Source organism: Herpailurus yagouaroundi, unplaced genomic scaffold (assembly GCF_014898765.1).
Source record: "Herpailurus yagouaroundi ecotype Mexico unplaced genomic scaffold, PumYag 185, whole genome shotgun sequence".
NCBI classification, from domain to species: domain Eukaryota; kingdom Metazoa; phylum Chordata; class Mammalia; order Carnivora; family Felidae; genus Herpailurus; species Herpailurus yagouaroundi.
Genome location: NW_024412416.1, coordinates 28,233,606 through 28,254,627, shown reverse-complemented (window position 1 = coordinate 28,254,627; position 21,022 = coordinate 28,233,606). Strand labels below are relative to the sequence as shown.

The 21,022-nt window shown below is 37.0% G+C and overlaps 1 protein-coding gene across 1 annotated transcript in view; it reads left to right on the top strand.

Annotated features, from left to right (window-relative positions):
* Positions 1-21,022, top strand: part of HERC2 (HECT and RLD domain containing E3 ubiquitin protein ligase 2) — a 262,633-nt gene that overhangs the window by 30,271 nt on the left and 211,340 nt on the right. Inside the window, exon 4 of the mRNA XM_040493913.1 lies at positions 6,411-6,640. Within this exon, the coding sequence (XP_040349847.1) occupies positions 6,411-6,640 (230 nt within the window). The remainder of the gene's footprint in view (positions 1-6,410; positions 6,641-21,022) is intronic.

Genomic DNA, 21,022 nt, shown 5'->3' with positions numbered 1-21,022 from the left:
TTGATGAAATACATTCTGGATAAAAACTCTCAACAAAGTAGGGATAGATAAAACAACCTCAACATCATAAAGGCCATATGTGAAAGACCCACAGCTAATATCATCCTCAGTAGGGAGAAAGTGAGAGCCTTTCCCCTACGGTCAGGAACAAGACAAGGATGCCCACTCTCACCTTTACTATTTAACATAGTATTGGAAGACCAAGCAATCAGACAACAAAAGGAAATAAAGGGCATACAGATATCAGCAAGTAAGAAGTCAAACTTTCACTATTTGCGGACAACATGATACTCTATGTAGAAAACCTGAAAGACTCCACCAAACAATTGCTAGAGCTAATCCTTGAATTCAGCAAAGTTGTAGGATATAAAATCAACGTGCAGAAATCTGTTGCATTTTTGTACACCGATAATGAAGCAGTAGAAAAAGAAATTAAGGAATCAGTCCCATTTACAATTGCACCAAAACCAATAAGATACCTAGGAATAAACCTAACTAAAGAGATAAAAGATCTGTGCTCTGAAAACTATAGAAGACTTATGAAAGAATTGAAGAAGATGCAAAGAAATGGAAAAGCATTCCATGCTCATGGATTGGAAGAACAAACATTCTTAAAATATCCATACTACCCAAAACAGTCTGCGCATTTAATGCAGTCCCCATGAAAATACCACCAGCATTCTTCACAGAGCTAAAACAAACAACCCAAAAAAATTTGTGTGGAACCACAGAAGACTGGAATAGCCAAAAGCAGTTCTGAAAAAGAAAAAACTTGCGGCATCATGATTCTGGATTTCAAGCTATATTATAAAGCTGTAGTCATCAAGACAGTATGGTACCAGCACAAACACAGACACATAGATCAGTGGAACAGAATAGAAAACCCAGAAATGGACCCACAACTATATTGGTCAACTCATCTTCGACAAAACAGGAAAGAATAGCCGATGGAAAAAAGACTGTCTCTTCAACAATGGGTGTTGGGAAAACTGGATGGCGAAATGCAGAAGAATGAACCTGGACCACTTTCTTACACCTTACACAAAAATAAACTCAAAAGGGATGAAAGACCTAAATGTGAGACAGGAAATCATCAAAATCCTAGAGGAGAACACAGTCAGCAACCTCTTTGAGCTTGACCAGAGCAACTTCTTACTAGATATGTCACCAGAGTCAAGGGAAACAGAAGCAAACGTGAACTACTGGGACTTCATCAAGATAAAAAGCTTCTGCACAGTGAAGGAAGTAATCAACAAAATTAAAAGGCAGCCTAACAGAATGTGAGAAGATATTTGCAAATGACATATCTGATAATGGGTTAGTACCCAAAATCTATAAAGAATTTTTCAAACTCAGCACCCAAAAAACAAACAACTTAAGAAATGGGCAGAAGAATGAATAGACACTTTTCCAAAGAAGACATCCTGATGGCTAACAGATGCATGAAAAGATGCTCAACATCACTCATGTTCAGGGAAATACAAATCAAAACCATGATGAGATATAACCTCACATCTGTCAGAATGGCTAAAATTACCAACACCAGAAACAACAGGTGTTGGCAAGGATACAGAGAAAGGGGAGCCCTCTTGCACTGTTGGTGGGAATGCAAACTGGTGCAGCTACTTTGGAGAACAGTATGGAGGTTCTTCATGAAACTAAAAAATAGAACTGCCCTACAATCTAGCAATTGAATATTTGGTATTTACCCAAAGGATACAAAAATAAAGATTCGAAAGGGTACATGCATCCCAGTGTTTATAGCAGCATTATCAACAATAGCCAAACTGTGGAAAGAGCCCAAATGTACGTTGACTGATGAATGGATAGGGAAGATGGAGTGTGTTTCATCAAGAGAATGAAATCTTGCTATTTGAAACGATGTGGATGGAGCTAGAATGTATTATGCTAAGTGAAATAAGTTAATTAGAGAAAGACAAATACCATATAATTTCATTCATGTGGAATTTAAGAAACGAAACATGAACACATGGGAAGTGGTGGGAAAAAGAGAAGAGAGGGAAACAAACCACAGAGAATCTTAGCGATAGAAACAAACTTAGGGTTGTTGGAGGGAAGTGGATGGGAGATGTACTTGATGGGTGATGGGTGTTAAAAGAGAGCCCTTGTTGTGATGAGCACTGGGTGTTGTATGTGAGTGATAAATCACTGAATTCTCCTGAAACCAATATTGCATTGTATGTTAACTAAAATTTAAATTAAAAACATGAAAAGTAGGTTTACATATTTTTAATAATTTTTTAAAAAGTTTTATTAGAGTGTGTGCGCACAAGCAGGGGAGGGGCAGAGAGAGAGGAGAGCGAGAATTCCAAGCAGACTTCATGCTGTCCGTGCAGAGGCGGACATGGGGCTCGACCTCATGAATTGTGAGATCATTGCCTGAGCTGAGATCAAGAGTCAGATGCTTAACTGACTGAGCCACACAGGCGCCCCTAAACATTTTTAAATTAATGGAATGATAATGTTCATTGTAAACAAGTTTAATCAACACAGCCGAGTATGAATAAAAAGAACCCTGTATTATAGAGTCATGAAAGCTCATTTATCTTTTTGTTGTATAAATTCTTTCAGTAAACTTTGGGGTTCAAGTTGGGTCAAATTGTGGACCTTTGTTTCAATTTAATTTTTTTTTCCTCCTAAGAGCTTCAAGTCAGTATTTTCAGGGCTAGGAGCCTCCCTCATGGCACTGGTTGCTTTATAGGATTTAAGGACCCTGGTGTACACTGGCCTTGAATTAACCCCTTTGCTGTGCCCACTGTTGCCGTGGATATTTTCTCTACAGACTTGGGGATCAGGATCTTTGTTGTGACAGAGGCATGGACAATGGAGTGATGGGTGCAGTGGACCAGTTCAGGGCCCACAACCCAGAGGGTAATGCTTTGAAATCATTCTCTGCTTTAACCTTGCCTTTTCTTTCTGTGCTAGCCTTTGATTCTCTGTCTTTGTCTCTCTTTCCTCCCCTTCTCCCTTCCCTCTCTCCCTCTCCAAATTTTCTCAGTATTCTGGCATTTTCTGTTTTGTGCAGTAACTCATAGTGATGATCTTCTGAGTTGTTACAGGAAAGATTTGGGGTTCTGGTGACCTGCCTCTTCCTCTACAGAATGCCAGTCAGTCTCCAGGAGGTTGGGGTCTAGATATCTAGTAAGGTTATTTGTGTCTAGTGAGGAGCAAATGGGATGACACATGCGAGCTGGGGCCAAGTCCTCCATGCAGATGCTGGTGTTCCTCTGTCATATAGCAGGTTGGAGGTGGGCTTCTGAGCTTTCACTGATGGCAGAACTGAAGGTTAGAGATGTTGACTGATCTTATGCCTAACTGCTTGTAAAAGATTGAATTTGGAGAATCAGGTTTTCATTCCAGGACACTTCTCTCACACTTGTGCAAAAACCCCCAAATTTTGCAAACCCCTGTTCTTAATTAAAAAACTCAGTAACAATTCTTTCATTATTTAGTTTTTAGCAAAAAGACAGTAACTTGTTAAAAACACAAGTGCCATAGTTATTTGGCCTCTCCTCTCACTTGTCTTACTTTATTTAAAAAAAAAAATTTTTTTTTTCAACGTTTATTTATTTTTGGGACAGAGAGAGACAGAGCATGAACGGGGGAGGGGCAGAGAGAGAGGGAGACACAGAATCGGAAACAGGCTCCAGGCTCTGAGCCATCAGCCCAGAGCCCGACGCGGGGCTCGAACCCACGGACCGCGAGATCGTGACCTGGCTGAAGTCGGACGCTCAACCGACTGCGCCACTCAGGCGCCCCTCACTTGTCTTACTTTAAAAAAAAAAGTTTTATTCTGTGTGGCCTTAGTTTGTTACATTAAGAGAGGTTGTGGTATCTAAAACACTACCATTGTTACTTGAAAAACAAATAATCCAGTGAAGAAATGGGCAGAAGACATGAATAGACACTTTTCCAAAGAAGACATCCAGATGGCCAGAGACACATGAAAAGATACTCAGTGTCACTCATCATCAGGGAAATACAAATCAAAACCACACTGAGATACCACCTCACACTGGTCAGAGTCGCTAAAATGAACAACTCAAGAAACAACAGATACTGGTGAGGATGTGGAGAAATGGGAACCTTCTTGCACTGTTTGTGGGAATGCAAACTGGTGCAGCCGCTCTGGAAAACAGTATGGAGTTTCCTCAAAAAATTAAAAATAGAACTACCCTACAACCCAGCAATAGCACTACTAGGAATTTATCAAAGGATACAGGAGTACTGATTTATAGGGGCACATGTACCCAATGTTTATAGCAGTGCTTTCAACAATAGCCAAATTATGGAAAAAGCCTAAATGCCTATCAACTGATGAATGGATAAAGAAGATGTGGTTAGTATATACAATGGAATACTACTTGGCAATGAGAAAGAATGAAATCATGCCATTTGCAGCAGTGTGGATGGAACTGGAAGGTATTATGCTGAGTGAAATAAGTCAGTCAGAGAAAGACAGATATCATGTTTCACTCATGTGAATCTTAAGAAACTGAACAGAAGACCATGGGGGAAGGGAAGGGGAAAAAACAGTTACAGAGAGGGAGGGAGGCAAACCATAAGAGACTCTTAAATACAGAGAACAAACTGAGGTTTGATGACGGGGTGGAGGAGAGGGAAAGATGGCTGATGGGCATTGAGGAGGGCCCTTGTTGGGATGAGCACTGGGTGTTGTATGTAAGCGATGAGCCATGGTAATCTACCCCCCAAACCAAGAACACACTGTACATACTGTATGTTAGCCAATTTGACAATAAATTGTATTAAAAAAAAAACAAAAAAATCTACCATGTTGTTTGGTCAGTTGCATTTACACTGAGTTAGTAAAATTATATCTTCTGTGCTAGTGATCCTTAATACTGGCTGAACATTAGAAATACTTAGCAACTTAAAAAAGGTAGTGCCCAGGTCCTGTCCCAGAGCAACTCAACCAGAATCTCAGGTGACAGAACTCAGGCGTGGTATCAAAGATATGTGTGCGCATGTGTATAGAAGTGTGTATATGCATACCCCTCACCCAGTGCTTCTGAGGGCTGAGAACCTCATTCCAGGTCTTTTTCTATGACTTAAGCAAACATTAGTGCTTAATTTAGAGATGCTATGTGATTTTATATTTGCAATGTATAAAAATGTACATATTTCAAAAAACATCTGTCTACCCTTTGGCCACCTGTGCCTCTAGCCCCACATTTCCACTGACACTTCACGTTACTTAATTATCCAACAGATCATTGAAGGCTTACTTCTTGGCATGCATTGTTCTAGGTACTTGGGATAACCAAGTACCAGATGAAGAGGGGGAAAAATCCTGTCTTGGAGCTTATATTTTAGTTTACGAATGATTGCCAATTTGGTGAATGTAATGTAGTATTTTATTGTTTTAGTTTACATTTTTATAAACATGAGTTTGAGTAACTCTTCATAGCATTAGTCGTTTGGGATTTCTCCTGTTTGATACCTGATAATTTTCTTGCAGAATACGGGAGTTTCTTGAGTACTTGTCACTTGTTGGTTTTAGTTATTTTTAGATACTCCTGTTTGTAATATGATATCTCTTTCACAGATTTATATGTGTATTTCTAATTATGTAGAAAATAATTCATTTAGTATTGGCCTTCTAGGATAGGACATGTTTATACTTCAAGGTTTAGGTGAGCTGTGTCTTTATTTGCTCTGTAAGGAGTTTCATGACATTTGTTCTTGACTGAAACCTAAATTGTCAGTGGTCTAAAGTCATGGTTTTCAACTTTTGGGTTCCAAAACTCCTGAATTATACTCTGTCAATGGTGGTGGTCCTGTGTAGCAGTGGTTCTCGGTGGAGTAGGGCAATATATAGAGTTAAAAATGATTTTTGAATCATGCTCCCATTACACATCCTCCCTTCTTTTGGACGCACTTGGGGGTCACTGGATAAAAGCAATTCACATGAAATTCAATTAGGTGATATCAAAGCTAAGTTTCTGGGGGGCACCTGGCTGGCTCAGTGGGTAGAACACATGACTGTTGATCTTGGGGTCATGAGTTTGAGCCCCAAGTTGGGTGTTGAGATTATTTAAGGAAATTAAAAAAAAAAAGACTAAGTTTCTTAGTTGTGAAATGTAGTAAGGAATTGATGGAATATTTTAGAAGACATGCTTCAAAGAAGAGTTTGAATGATATATTGATTTCTTTATTAAAAGGTTACTGGGCCATTCATTACTTCATAAATCACACTGTACCTTTTATGGTGATGATTCATATAATTTTAATCCTCAAATTTTCAGCTAATGTTGAGTATTGTAATGAACTTTCCATTTTTGGGAGGGACATTTGCAAAGAGACTGACAAGTGGATGCTACATTTTGAAAAGGAATTTATAGATATTTTTTTGATTTTTAATTTTTTAGATGATGGAGTTGATACTCAAAGTGGAACAAAGAAAGAAGATCTGAATGACAAAGAGAAAAGAGATGAAGAAGAAACTCCTGCACCTGCATGTAGGGCCAGATCAATCCTAGAGAGCTGGGTATGGGGCAAACAACCAGGTATGTATTCTGAACTTCTGAGATTCTGGTACTTTGGAAAGTATCAGATGGACCAGATGGACATTTGTTTTTTGGTAGTGGAATTCTTTTTTTAAAATTTATTTTAGAGAGAGAGTGTGAGGGAGAGGAGCAGAGGGGAAGCGAGAGAGAATCTTAAGCTGGTTTCATGCTCAGCACACAGCCCAACGTGGGGCTTGAACCCATGACCCTGGGATCATGGCCTGAGTCGGAATCAAGAGTTGGATGCTAAGCCGACTGAGCCATCCAGATGTCACAGTTATGGAATTCTTTAAAAAATTTTTTTTAATGTTTCTTTATTTTTGAGAGAGAGAGAGACAGGGCGCAAGTGGGGAAGGGGAAGAAAGAGAGGGAGACACAGAATCTGAAGCAGGCTCCGGGCTCTGAGCTGTTAGCACAGAGCCCGATATGGGGCTTGAACTCATGGACTGCAAGATCATGACCTGAACCAAAGTCAGACACTTAACTGACTGAGCCACTCAGGCACCCCCAGTTATGGAACTCTTAAAAATTTAACTTAAAAAATTTTTTATATTATGGTAAATTCTACATAACATACAATTGACTGGTTCAACCACTTTTAAGTATACAATTCAGTGACATTAAACATATTCACAATGTTTTGTAATCATCACCACCATCCATTTACAGAACCTTTTCATATTCCCAAACTGAAGGAAACTTTATACTTATTAAATGGTAACTCATGTTTCTTCCCTACCCTCAGCCCCTGGAAACACAATTCTACTTTCTGTCTTTAGGATTTTGACTAGTTGGTTACCTTGTGTAAGTGGAATCATAAAGTATTTGTCCTTTTATGTCTGGCTTATTTCATTATTTAGCATAATGTCTTCAAGGTTCATCTATGTTGTAGTATGTGTGAGAATTTCCTTCCTTTTAAAGGTTGAATAATAGTCCATTATGTGTATAGATCACATTTTGTTTATCCTTTCATCCATGGATGGGCATGTATGTTGCTGCTATCTTTTAGCTGTTGTGAATAATGCTGCTATGAGTGTAAGTATACATAAGTTCTGCTTTCAGTTATTTGTGTATATACCCAGGAATGGAATTGCTGCATCATGTAGTAATTCTGTGTTTAATTTTTTGAGGACCTGGCAAACTTTTCCACAGTGGCTACACCATTTCATTTCCAGCAGCGTATGAGTGATCCTGTTTCTCTGTGTCCTCACCATCATTTGGTGTTGTCACTTTTTTTTTTTTATTATTAGGTGTGTGGTGTGGTATCTCATTATGGTTTTAACTTGCAGAATCCTGTGGCTGTTTACCATCTGTGTATCTTCTTCAGTAGAATACCTATTCATGTTAGATTTTTCTTTTTCTTTCTATCATGGTGTTTTTACACTTCTGTATATATTCCAGATACTAGTCCTTTGTCTTATATATGGTTTGCAAATAATTTCTCTCAGTTCATAGCTTATCTTTTCACCCTCTCAACAGTGTCTTTAGCGCAGCAAAAGTTTCAAAATTTTGATAAAGTTCAGTATAGATTTTGCTTTCTTTTTCTTCCTCCTCCTCCTCTTCCTTCTCTTCTTTGCCTAGACCTTGAGCCTGAAGATTTTCCTCTGTTTTTTCTCTAAAAGTTTTGTAGTTTTATGTTTTTCATGTATTCTCCTGTTTCATTTGAGTTAAATTTTGTGTGCAATGTGAGGTTTAAGTCAAGTGGTTTTTTTTTTTATTTTTTATTTTATTATTATTATTTTGCTTATAAATAATTGCTCCACCATTTTTTGAAAAGGCTACCTTTTTTCCATTGAATTGGTTTTGCACGTTTGTCAAGAATTATTTGGGTATCCTTGTGTGGTCTATTTCTGGTTTCTCTATTCTGTTCTAATCCATATGTGTATCTCTCTGCCCACAGCATGCTCTTCATTACTATAACTAAGAGTAAGTTTTGAAATCAGATAGACTGGTTCTTCCCACTTTATTATTATTTTTTTATATTGTTCTAGCTGTTCTGGTTCCTTTGCCTTTCCTTACAAATTGTTAGATAACTTTTGGATAATTTAATATCCATGTGTTCATTGCTAGTGGATAATTTAATATCCATGTATTCATTGCTAGTATATAGAAATACAATTTATTTCTATATGTTTATCTTGTATCCTGCAACCTTATTACTCTAGGAGGCTTTCTTGAATTTTCTATGTAGACAATCAGTTTTATTTCTCCCTTTCCAATCTATGTGTTTTTTATTACATTTTTTTGCCTTATTGTTCTGGCTAGAACTTCTTTACTATGTTTTATAAAAGTGGTGAGAGCAGCCTTACTTTATTCCTGATCTTAAGGGGAAAACATTTAGTCTTTTCATTGTTAACTATAATGTTAGCATAAGTTTTATAGATGCTTTTTATAAAGGTGAAGAAGTTTCTGTCTATTCCAGTTTCCTGAGAGTTTTTATTGTGAATGAGTGTCGAATTTTATCCAATGCTTTTTCTACATTGCTTGATTTGTCATGTGATTTTTTCCCCCGTTTAGTTTGTTAATATGAAGGATCTGATTTTTGACTATTGAACCAGCTTTGCATTCTTGGAATAAACACCACTTGGTGATGATGTTCTTTTTATTAATTCTAGAATTAAGTTAATTTTACTTACTAATATTTTGTTAAAGATTTTTGTGCCCAAATTCACGAGAACAATATTCTGTAATTTTTTTTTTGGTACTGTTTTGGGTTTTGATATCATGCTAATACTAGCTTCTTAAAATGTATTGGGAGTATTCCCTTTTCTGTATTACAGAAGAGCTTGTTTAGAATCTGTCAATTATGTTTTAATATTTGGTAACATTCTTCAGTGAAGCAATTTGAATCTTGTGATTTCCTTTTTGAGATTCTTAAATTATGAATTCAGTTTTCTTAATAGTTGTATGGCAGTTTCTTTTTCTTTTTAAAATTTTTTTTTAATTTTTAATTTTAATTTAATTTAATTTTTTATTATTTTTTTAATGTTTATTTATTTTTGAGAGGCAGAGAGAGACAGAGTGTGTGTGGGGGAGGGGCAGAGAGAGAGGGAGACACAGAATCTGAAGCAGGCTCCAGGCTCTGAGCTGTCAGCACAGAACCCAATGTGGGGCCCGAACTCATGAACCGTGAGATCATGACCTGAGCCGAAGTCGGATGCTCAACTGACAGCCACCCAGGCGCCCCTAAAAAGTTTTTTTTTTTTTAATGTTTATTCATTTTTGAGAGAGAGAGAGAGTGAGCATGAGTTGGGGAGCAGCAGAAGGAGAGGGAGACATAGAATCTAAAGCAGGCTCCAGGCTCTGAGCTGTCAGCACAGAGAGAGCCAAAGCTTAAGAGACTCTTAAAAACTGAGAACAAACTGAGGGTTGATGGGGGGTGGGAGGGAGAGGAGGCTGGGTGATGGGTATTGAGGAGGGCACCTTTTGGGATGAGCACTGGGTGTTGTATGGAAACCAATTTGACAATAAATTTCATATATTGAAAAAAAAATTCATATATTAAAAAAAAAATTTTGTTTTTTAATCTTATTTTTGAGGGAGAGGGAGACAGAGTACAAGTGGGGAGGAACAGAGAGAGAGGGAGACGCAGAATCCAAAGCAGGCTCCAGGCTCTGAGCTGTCAACACAGAGTCTGATTGGGGGCTTGAAGTCATGAACTGTGAGTTCATGACCTGAGCCTAAGTCAAACTCTTTACTGACTGAGCCACCCAGGCACCTCTTCTCATTTTTTAATGTTGCTCTGTGTTTCTAGTAATTATCTTTGCTCTGACGTTTATTTGACACTAATATACCCGTTCTTGCTTTCTGTTTGCATGCTTTTTGTTTTTTCTGTCCATTTACTTTTGCCCATTTGAAGTTACTTTCTTGTATATGGCTTATAGTTGGGTTCTGTTATTTAGTCTACTCTGCCAATATCTGTCTTTTAATTGGTGTCTTCATTTAGACTGCCTTGAATTTCATGTAATTATTGATAAATTGTTGCTTAAATTAAGACTTCTGTTTTACATTTTCTCTTTGCTCTGTTTTATTCATTTTTGTTTTGTTCATACTGCCTCTCTTGACCATTTTTAGAATTCCATTTTGATTTATCTATAGTGTTTTTGAGTTTATTTTTTTGTGTATCCTTTTTAGTAGTTTGTGTGGTTAATACATTATATATGTATAACTAAGGACAGTTTCCTGGTTGTGTCATTTAACCAGTTTGATTGATGTACAGAAACCTTCCCTTTATCCTTTTCTGTTTATATGATTGCCTTAAATATTTTGTTGCTTGTATTTATAACCACATTTGGTAATACTATAATTTTTGGGTGAAGGTTCAGACATGTTAGAAAAGTCAAGAGATGAAGAAAATACTATTGTATTTACCCATGTATTACTTACAGTGTTCTTCCTTCCTGAGTGCCAAGGTTTTCCTTTTATTGTTTCCATTCTGTTTAGAGAACTTCCGTTAGCCATTCTTTTAGTGTGGGTCTGCTGATGACATATATTCTTAGTTTGCCTTCATCTGAGAATGTTTTATTTTCCTTTCATTCCTGAAGAAGGTTTTTGTTGTATTTAGGATTCTGTGTTAATGATTCCTTTTTTTCCCCCCATCACTTTAAAAATATTTTGTTGCTTTCAGCTGGCCTCTGGTTTCTGATGAAAAATTTGCTGTTACACGAATTGTTATTCCACCATAGTTAAGGTGTTTTTCTTTGGCTGCTTTTACAATATTTTCTTTGCCTTTAGTTTAATTATGATGTGTCTTAGTGTGGATTTCTTTGGGTACATCCTGTTTGGAATTCGCACACCTTCTTAGGTTTGTAGATATACATCTTGCTGATGTGGGAAGTTTTCAGCTTTACTTCTTAGAATACTTTTTCAATCCCACCCCCTTCTTTAACCACCCAGAGTTCAATGAGAAAAGTGTTAGATCTTTTATTATATTCCCATAGGTCCTGTGGCTGCTCATTTTTTTTTCTTTTTTTAAGATGAGGTATAATATGTATGAGATATATAATAAGTATGAGATATAATGATATATGTAATATGTTAGTTTCAGGTGTACAGTATCTTGATTTGGTATTTACATATATAAGAATGATCACCATAGTAGTCCAGTTACCAGTCACCATATATAATTAAAAAAATTTCTGTCATGAGAACCTTTAAGATCCACTCTCCTAGCAACTTTCAAACATGCAGTACAGTATTAGCTATAGTCACTGTTGAACACTACACCCACATGACTTACTCATGTTATAACTGAAAATGTGTATCTTTAGATCCCCTTATCTGTTTTGCCTGCTCCCTCAACCACCCTACCCCAGTGACTCAAACAACCACTAATCTGTTCTCTGTATCCTTGAGCTTGGTTTTATTTGTTTGATTTTGTTTTGTTTTGTTTTTACATTCCACATACAAGTGAGATCATCTAGTATTTACCTTTTTATATCTGATTTATTTCACTTAGCATAATGCCTTCAAAATCCATCTTTTTACGTCTGACTTATTTCACTTAGCATAATACTTTCATAGTCCATCTATGTTGTTACAAATGGCAGTATTTCCTTTATGTCTGAATAATATTACAATGTGTATATACACCATATTTTCTTTACTCATCTATCCATCAGTGGACATTTAGTTTGTTCCTATTTCTTGGCTATTGTAAATAATGCTGAAAATGGGGGTACATATATCTTTTCAAATTAGTGTTTTTGTTTTCTTCACATGAATGCCAAGAAGTGGAATTGCTGAATCATATGGTAATTCTGTTTTTGATTTTTTTGGGAAACCTCCTTACTGTTTTCCATAGTAGCTGCACCAATTTACATTCCCAAAAATAGTGTAAGAGTGTTGCCTTTTTTCTACATCTTAACCAGGACTCATTATTTCTTGTTTTTTTTTTTTTTTTTTTTTTTATTCTAACCATTGTAATAGAGGTGAGGTTATATTGATTTATAGTTGTTATTTACATTTACTTGATAAATGTTGTTGAGTACCTTTTCATATAGCTGTTGTCCATCTGTATGTCTTCTTTGGAAAACTGTATATTCAAATCCTCTTCTCATTTTTAATTACATTTTTTTTTCAATTGAGTTGTATGAGTTTTTTAAAATATATTTTGGATATTAACACCTTATCCCTTATCAGATACATCATTTGCAAATATTTTCACCAAGTTGGTAGGTTGCCTTTTCATTTTGTTGATAGTTTCCTTTGCTATGCAGAAGCTTTTTAGTTTGCTATAGTCCCATTTGATTATTTTTGCTTTTGGTGTCAGATTGAAAAAATCATTGCCAAGATCTGTGTCAGGGAGCTTATCACAAATGTTGAATTCTAGGATTTTTATGGTTTCAGGTCTTACATTCAAGTTTTTTATCCATTTTGAGTTAATTTTTGTGTGTGGTGTAACATAGTGGTCCAGTTTCATTCTTTTGTGTGTGCCTGTCCAGTTTACCCAACACCATTTATTGAAGAAACTGTCCTTTCTCCATTGAATATTCTTGGCTCCTTTGTTGTAAATTAATTGACCATATATGCATAGGTTTATTTCTGGGCTCCAATCTGTTCCATTGATCTGTGTGTCTGTTTTTATGTCGATACCATATTGTTTTGATTAGTATAACATAGTAATATAGTTTGAAATTAGGGGGAGTGTGGTGCCTCTGGCTTTGTTCTTTGTCTCAAGATTGCTTTGGCTATCTGGTCTTTTGTGGTTCCATACAACTATTAGGATCATTCTGTTTCTATGAAAAATGCCATTGAAATTTTGACAGGGATTTTAAATCTGTAGATTGCTTTAAGTACTATGGACATTTTAACGATATTAATTCTTCCAGTTCAGGAATATGTATTATCTTTCCATTTATTTGTGTCATCTTCAGTTTCTTTCATCTATATCTTCTATTTTTCAGTGTACAGGTCTTGGCCTCCTTTGTTAAAGTTATTCTTAGGTATTCTTCTTGATGCAGTTATAAGTGGGATTGTTTTCTTGATTTCTCTGATAGTTCATTATTTATAGAAATGCGTCAGATTTTTGTGTATTGAGTTTTGTATTTTATTGTACTAAATTTGCTTATTAACTCTGACAGTTTTTTTTTTTTTTTTTGGTGGTCTTCAGAGTTTTCTCTGTAGAATACCATGTCATCTACAAATAGTGACAGTTTTATTTTTTCCTCTCCAATTTGGATGCCTGTATTTCTTTTTCTTGCCTGAATGCTCTAGCTAGGATTTCTTATACTATGTTGAATGAAGTGGCATCCTTGTCTTGTTCCTGATTTTTGAAGAAAAGCTTCCAGGTTTTCACTGTTAAGTCATTGTTAGCTGTAGGCTTGTCATACATGGCTTTTATTATCTTGAGTTACATTCTGTCTATACCTGCTTTGTTGAGAGCTTTTATCTTAACTGGATGGTGAGTTTTTTCAAATGCTTTTTCTGTATCTATTGAGATTATCATATGATTTTTATTTTTCATTTTGTTAATGTATACACCACATTGATTGATTTGTGGATGTTTATCATCCTTGCATCTCTGGGAATAAATCCCATATGTTCATGGTGTATGTATTGTCCTTTTAATGTATTTATGAATTCAGTGTGGTAATATTTTGTTACGGATTTTGGTGTGTATGTTCATTAGGGAAATTTGGCCTGTAATTTTTTTTTTTTCTTGTGATGTCCATATCTGGCCTTGGTATTAATAATTCTGGCCTTATAAAATGAGTTAGGAAGTGTTCTCTCCTCTTCAATTTTTTTGGAAGAGTTAAGAGAAGGGTTGGTGTTAATTCTTTTTTGAATGTTTGACAGAATTTACCAGTGAAGCCATCAGGTTCTGGACATTTTTTTGTTAGGAGGTTTTTGATTATTGATTAAATTTTCTTACATAGTAGTAAGTACATAGTAGTTTCTTATGAACTTTTGTATTTCTGTATTGTCAGTCTAACATCTCTTTCATTTCTGATTTTGAGTCCTCTCTTTTTTTCTTGGTGACTTTAGCTAAATGTTTGTCAATTTTGTTTAAATTATCAAAGAACCAGCTCTTGGTTTCATTGATGTTTTCTTTTGCTTTTTATTACTTATTTCATTATTTCATCTCTGATCTTTGTTTTTTCCTTCCTTCTATCAACTTTATCCTTCATTTGTTCTTCTTTTGGTAGTTCCTTGAGGTGTAAAATTAGATTGTTTATTTGAGATGTATCTTGTTTCTTGATGTAGGCGTTTATTGCCTATCTCTTTTAGAACTGCTTTTGCTGCATCCCATGAGTTTTGGTATGCTCTATTTTTATTTTCATTTGTCTCCAGGTATTTTTTGATTTCTCTTGATTTCTTGGTTGAAGCATTGGTTGCCAAGTAGTGTGCTGCTTAATCTCCACATATTTGTGAATTTTCCAATTTTCTTTTTGTAATTAATTGATTTCTAGTTTCATACCATTGTGGTTGGAAAAGATGCTTGATGTGATTTCAGTCTTCTTAAATTTATTAAGACTTTTCTTGTGGTTTAATATCCTGGAGAATTTCCATGTTGACTTGAGAAGACTATATATTCTGTTGTTTTGCCGTATATATTTGCTATGTCCATCTGGTCTAATGTGTACATTCAGGTGATATTTCCTTACTGATTTTATGACTGGATAATCTATCCATTGATGAAAGGAGAATATCAAAGTCCCATGCTGGTTTATTGAGATTTGCTTTAAATATTTATATGATCTTATGTTGGGTGCATAAATATTTGTAAATGTTATATCCTCCTGTTGGATTGACTTTTTAAAAAAATGTTTATTTATTTATTTTGGTGGGGGAGGTTAGAGAGGGGGGAAAGAGAATCTGTGCTGAAGGTGTGGAGCCCAGCATGGGGCTCAGTCCCACCAACTGTGAGATCATGACCTGAGCTGAAATCAAGAGTCAGGTGCTCAACTGACTGAGCCACCCAGGTGCCCCTGCATTGGCTTTTTTAAATCATTATGTAATGCTTTTCTTTGGTTCTTATACAGTCTTTATTTTAAAGTCTGTTTTGTCTGATATAAGTGTATCTATGCCCACTCTGCTTTGGTTGTCATTTGCACAGAATATCTTTTTTAATCTCTTCACTTTCTCTTTGTGTCCTTATGTCTGAAGGTGAATCTCTTGTAGGAAGCATATAGATAGATCTTGTTCTTTTATCCATTCAGCCACTCCATACCTTTTGATTGGAGAACTTTCTGTACTTACATGTAAACTGATTATTGGTAAGTATGTGCTTACTGCCATTTTGTTAATGTTTTCTGGCTGATTTGTAGTTCCTCTGTTCTTTTGTTTTCTTTGTGGTTTGATGGCTTTCTTTATTGTTATGCTTAGATTTCTTTCTCATTATCTTTTGTGTACCTGCTGTAGGTTTTTGTATTATGGTTAGCATGAGGTTTGCATATTTATAAGTCTATTTTAAGTTGGTAACAGCATAAGTTTGAAAACATTCTAAAGCTCAAACTTTTTACTCTCACCCCCATGCTTTATATTTTTATGTCATAATTTATATCTTTTTGTACTGTGTATCTCTTAATTATTGTAGTATATAATGTATTTTTACTAATTTTGTCTTTTAACCTTTATACCGTGTTTATAAGTGATTAATCTTCTTTTTTTTTTTAATTTTTTTTTTCAACGTTTATTTATTTTTGGGACAGAGAGAGACAGAGCATGAATGGGGGAGGGGCAGAGAGAGAGGGAGACACAGAATCGGAAACAGGCTCCAGGCTCCGAGCCATCAGCCCAGAGCCTGACGCGGGGCTTGAACTCACAGACCGCGAGATCATGACCTGGCTGAAGTCGGACGCTTAACCGACTGCGCCACCCAGGCGCCCCATATAAGTGATTAATCTTCTACCATTACTATATATTTCTCTTTCCTGTGAGAGTTGTACTTTCATATATTTTCTTGTTACTAATTGGTTACGTTTCTTTTCAGCTTAAGGAAGTCCCTTTAATGTTTTTTGTAAGGGGTTAGTAGTGCTGAATTCCTTTAGGTTTTGCTTGTCTAGAAAATTATCTCTTTCTCAGTTCTGTATAACTTTGTTGGGTACAGTATTCTTGGTTGGAAGTTATTTTCTTTCAGCACTTTGAATATATCATGCCAGTCTTTTCTGGCCGGCAAAATTTCTGCTGGAATATCTTCTGAGGGTTCCTTCTATGCAACAAGTTGTTTTTCTCTTGCTGCTTTTAAGATTCTTTTTATTTTTAATTTAGGCATTTTAATTTAGTTACAATGTGATTTTAGTGTGGGTTTCTTTGAGTTGTCTTATTTGGAACTCTCTGGGCTTCCTGGATCTTGATGTCTTTTCCTTTGTTAGATTAGGGAAATATTCGGATGTTATTTTTTCAAAGAAGTTTTGTGTCCCCTTCTCTTTCTCTTTCTTCTGGGACTCCTATATTGTCAATGTTAGTTTACTGGATGTTGTCCCAGAGGCCAACAGAGAAATTTAGTAGGAATGTGGCTGTTGGCTCCCAGGATCTGAAGCTGCCAGGCTGATGAAGGTAGTGGCCTCATGGCTAATAATCATCAGAGACAACATACACAGGATACTCCTGCTCTTGCCAACACTGGAAGCTTTACTGGTGTAGGGAATTTGCAGAAGGGAACTTAATTTACTGCTCAGCTTAAGGCAGTGTTATGTTTAGTTGGGAGATCAGAATCCTTTGAATTATTTTCATTCATGCAGTTGTCTTCTAGGTACTTAAAAAAAGCTCTTTAATTGTGGAAAATTCAGACATACATAATATAATAGAGCAGTATAATGGAAATACCACTTACCTATCACACATTTTACTACAGTTAGTCTTTGAACAATGTGAGGATTGGAGCACTAATCCCCATCCAGTCAGAAATCTTCATATAGCTTTTGATTTCCCCAAAACTTCACTATTAATAGCCTATTGTGAACTGGAACTGGAAACATAAGCAGTCAATTAACGTGTATTTTTTTTATATGTATCATATACTGTATTTTTATGGTAAAGTAAGGTAGCGAAAAGAGAATGTTAGGAAAATCATAAGAAAAAGAAAAAAAACATTTATAGGACTGTAGTGTATTGATGCAGTAAGTTTACATGGTCTGTTTTCAAGATGAATTGTCAATAATATTTCGATATTGTCTTATATGATATGCACTGGATATACATATTATAAATGCTGGATAGTAAAAATGAAAAGATACTGTGAAAAAGAAATTCCTATTTATTTACAGGTATAATGATTCATGAATCCATAACAAAGAAGCAGCAATGTGATTGCTTTATGGTAGCCTAGTGTAATTGATACAATTGCTTCATGGTAGCCTCACCTATATGCTAATGAATGGATTGTTATAAGATTTTTATAGCATACTGTATTACAGTCATATTTGTAATGCAGTATTGGAAACATTGTTAAAAGTTTTTAGAAAACCACTTACCTGTGATGATAGGCTGATATACATTTTGTCCAGTTATGAGAGTGAGAGAGGGGTGCATACTGTACAGTAATGTAATTCTTTGAAAGGAAAGTTATAAAACAGCAAGGAAACTAACACATTATTAATTTTATATTAAATATCACTTTATGCCTCTATAAGGGTAGGCTATCTACTTCCTATAAGTCTTGCACATGACGTTCTAAATGTTGAATACTAATGATGATGTTGATGATGATGATGATGACAACATAAAAATGTCTTTTACAGTTCTTGCTGTACAGTTATTAGATTTTCACACAATGGCACTCACATATACATCAGATAACTTTATTAACTTTATGGCATGATTATTCATTAATTGGAGGTGAATTATCATAAAGGTATTCATTATTGTCCTAATGTTGTGTAGGCTGAGGAGGAGGAAGAAGAGGAGGGGTTGGTCTGTCTGCCTCAGGGGTGGTGGAAGCAGAAGAATTGGAGGAGGTAGAAGGGGAGGCAGGAGAGGCAGGCACATTCAATGTAACTTTATGGGAATACATTGTAATTTCAGACTTTTTTGCCTTTTCATTTCTCTGAAAATGTTTCTATATGTGCCAACCCTTCTTCTACTGTTTGCTTTAGTTTCATTGCCCATATCATAAAAGGGTCCACATTGTAAAAGAAGTCAAAACTGTTTTTGAATAATTGGAACCCTTCTGCGAAGTTGTGTAATGTCACTTTTTTTTCTGGCATTGCTTCTACATCTTCTTCATTGTCTTGCTTGCACTGATTGGGAATCACTTATCTTCATTACATTATCTTCTGTTAATTCCTCTGGTGTGGTGTCTGTTACCTCTTGAATTTCTCCAGGATCCATATCTTGAAACCCTTTACTCCTCACCCTTTTGCCTTATCCATAGCCTCTTTCTTGATTTCTTTGATTGTCTCTGTCATAAATCCCATGAAGTCATGCACAAAATCTGGACACAGTTTTCTCCAACAGGAGATTTGTTTCAGGCTTGATGGTGTTTATAGCTTTTTCTGTAACAGCAATGGCATCTTCAGTGGTGTAATCCTTCCAGACTTTCATGATGTCCTATCAGGATTCTCTTCCACAGTGTTAGTGATCCCTTCCACAGAGTACTGTGTGTAATGAGCCTTAAAGGTCCTTATGACTCCCTGATCTAGAGGCTGAATTAGAGACATTGTGTTTGGAGGCAAGAACACCACTTTGATGACACCTTCAGTGTTAAACTCAAGGGGTTCTACATGGCCAGGGGCATTGTTCAATATCAAAAGAACTTTAGAGGGGAACAGGAAGATGGTGGCGTAGGAGGATGTTGGGCTCACCTCGTCCTGCTGATCACTTAGAATCCACCCACATCTGCCTAAATAACCAAGAAAACCACCGGAAGACTAGCAGAACGGACTCTACAGAGCCAAGCGTAGACAAGAGGCCCACGGAAGAGGGTAGGAAGGACAGAGAGGTGGTGGGAGCCGGGCAGTGGAGGGGCAGCCCGCAGGCAAGGCAGAGCCCCCGAAGTCTGGCTTGCAAAAGCGGAGGGGCCAGACTCTCTGAGTTCTGGCAACCAGCGGGACTTAACATCTGGAATGTTAAAAGTCAACAGCTCTGCTCTCTGAGAGCTGGGAGGGTGAGAGGACGCCAGGAGGGAGGGTTGTTGAGCCCTGGAAGGACAGAGCTCCGTGGGGGAAAAAAGGCGCTGGCACACGCCATTTCTCTCTCCCATCCCCCAGCCAAAATTCCAATGGGAACCCATTCCCGTCGCTGAACTTGCTGGCACTGCGCAAATGCCCAAAGCTGTGCTTCTGTGGATCCATCCCTCCAGTGGGCCTGCCTCCCTCCCAGTGCTGCAGGGCTCTTCCCTCAGGGGACCACCAAGGACAAAGCTAGCTAAGCCTGCCCCTCCCGCCTCTGTGCACCTTGCGGATCCACCCTGGATAATATACCCTTGGCCAGATCCCATCCAAGCAGCACCACAAGCCTGGCAGTGTGCAAGCAGCCCAGACAGGGGCCACACCACTCCACAGTGAGTCCTGCCCCTGGGAGAAGGGAAGATAAGGTACATACCAGTCTGACTGTGGCCCCAGCGGTGGGCTGGGGGCACACATCAGGTCTGACTGCGACCCTGCCCACCAACACACGTTTCTCCAGACAGCACAGGGGAAGTGCCCTGCAGTTTGGAGCTACCACTGGGACTACCCAAAATGATGAAATGGAATTCTCCTCAAAGGAAACTCCAGGAAGTAGTGACAGCTAACGAATTGATCAAACTGATTTAAGCAATATAACTGAACAAGAATTTAGAATAATGGTCATAAATTTACTCGCTGGGCTTGGAAAAAGCATAGAGGACAGCAGAGAATCTATTGCTATAGAGATCAAGGGACTAAGAAATAGTCATGAGGAACTAAAAAATGTTATAAATGAGGTGCAAAATAAAATGGAGGTGCCCACAGCCTAGAATGAAGAGGCAGAGGAGAGAATAGGTGAATTAGAAGATAAAATTATGGAAAAGAGGAAGCTGAGAAAAAGAGAGATAAAAAAAAATCCAGGAGTATGAGGGCAGAATTAGAGAATCAAGTGATGCAGTCAAATAGAACAATATCTGTATCATAGGAATTCTAGAAGAAGAAGAGAGAGAGAAGGGGGCTGAAGGTGTACTTGAGCAAATCGTAGCTGAGAACTTCCCTGATCTGGGGAAGGAAAAAGGCATTGAAATCCAAGAGGCACAGAGAACTCCCTTCAGACGTGATTTGAATCCATCTTCTGCACCACATATCATAGTGAAACTGGCAAAATACAAGGATAAAGAGAGAATTCTGAAAGCAGGTAGGGATAAACAGGCCCTAAGACAAAGGTAGACAGATAAGGGTAGTAGCAGACCTATCCGCTGAAACGTGGCAGGCCAGAAAGGAATGGCAGGAAGTCTTCAATGTGAAGAACAAAAAAAATATGCAGCCAGGAATCCTTTATCCAGCAAGTCTGTCATTCAGAATAGAAGGACAGATAAAGGTTTTCCCAAACAAACAAAAACTGAAGGAATTCATCACCACTAA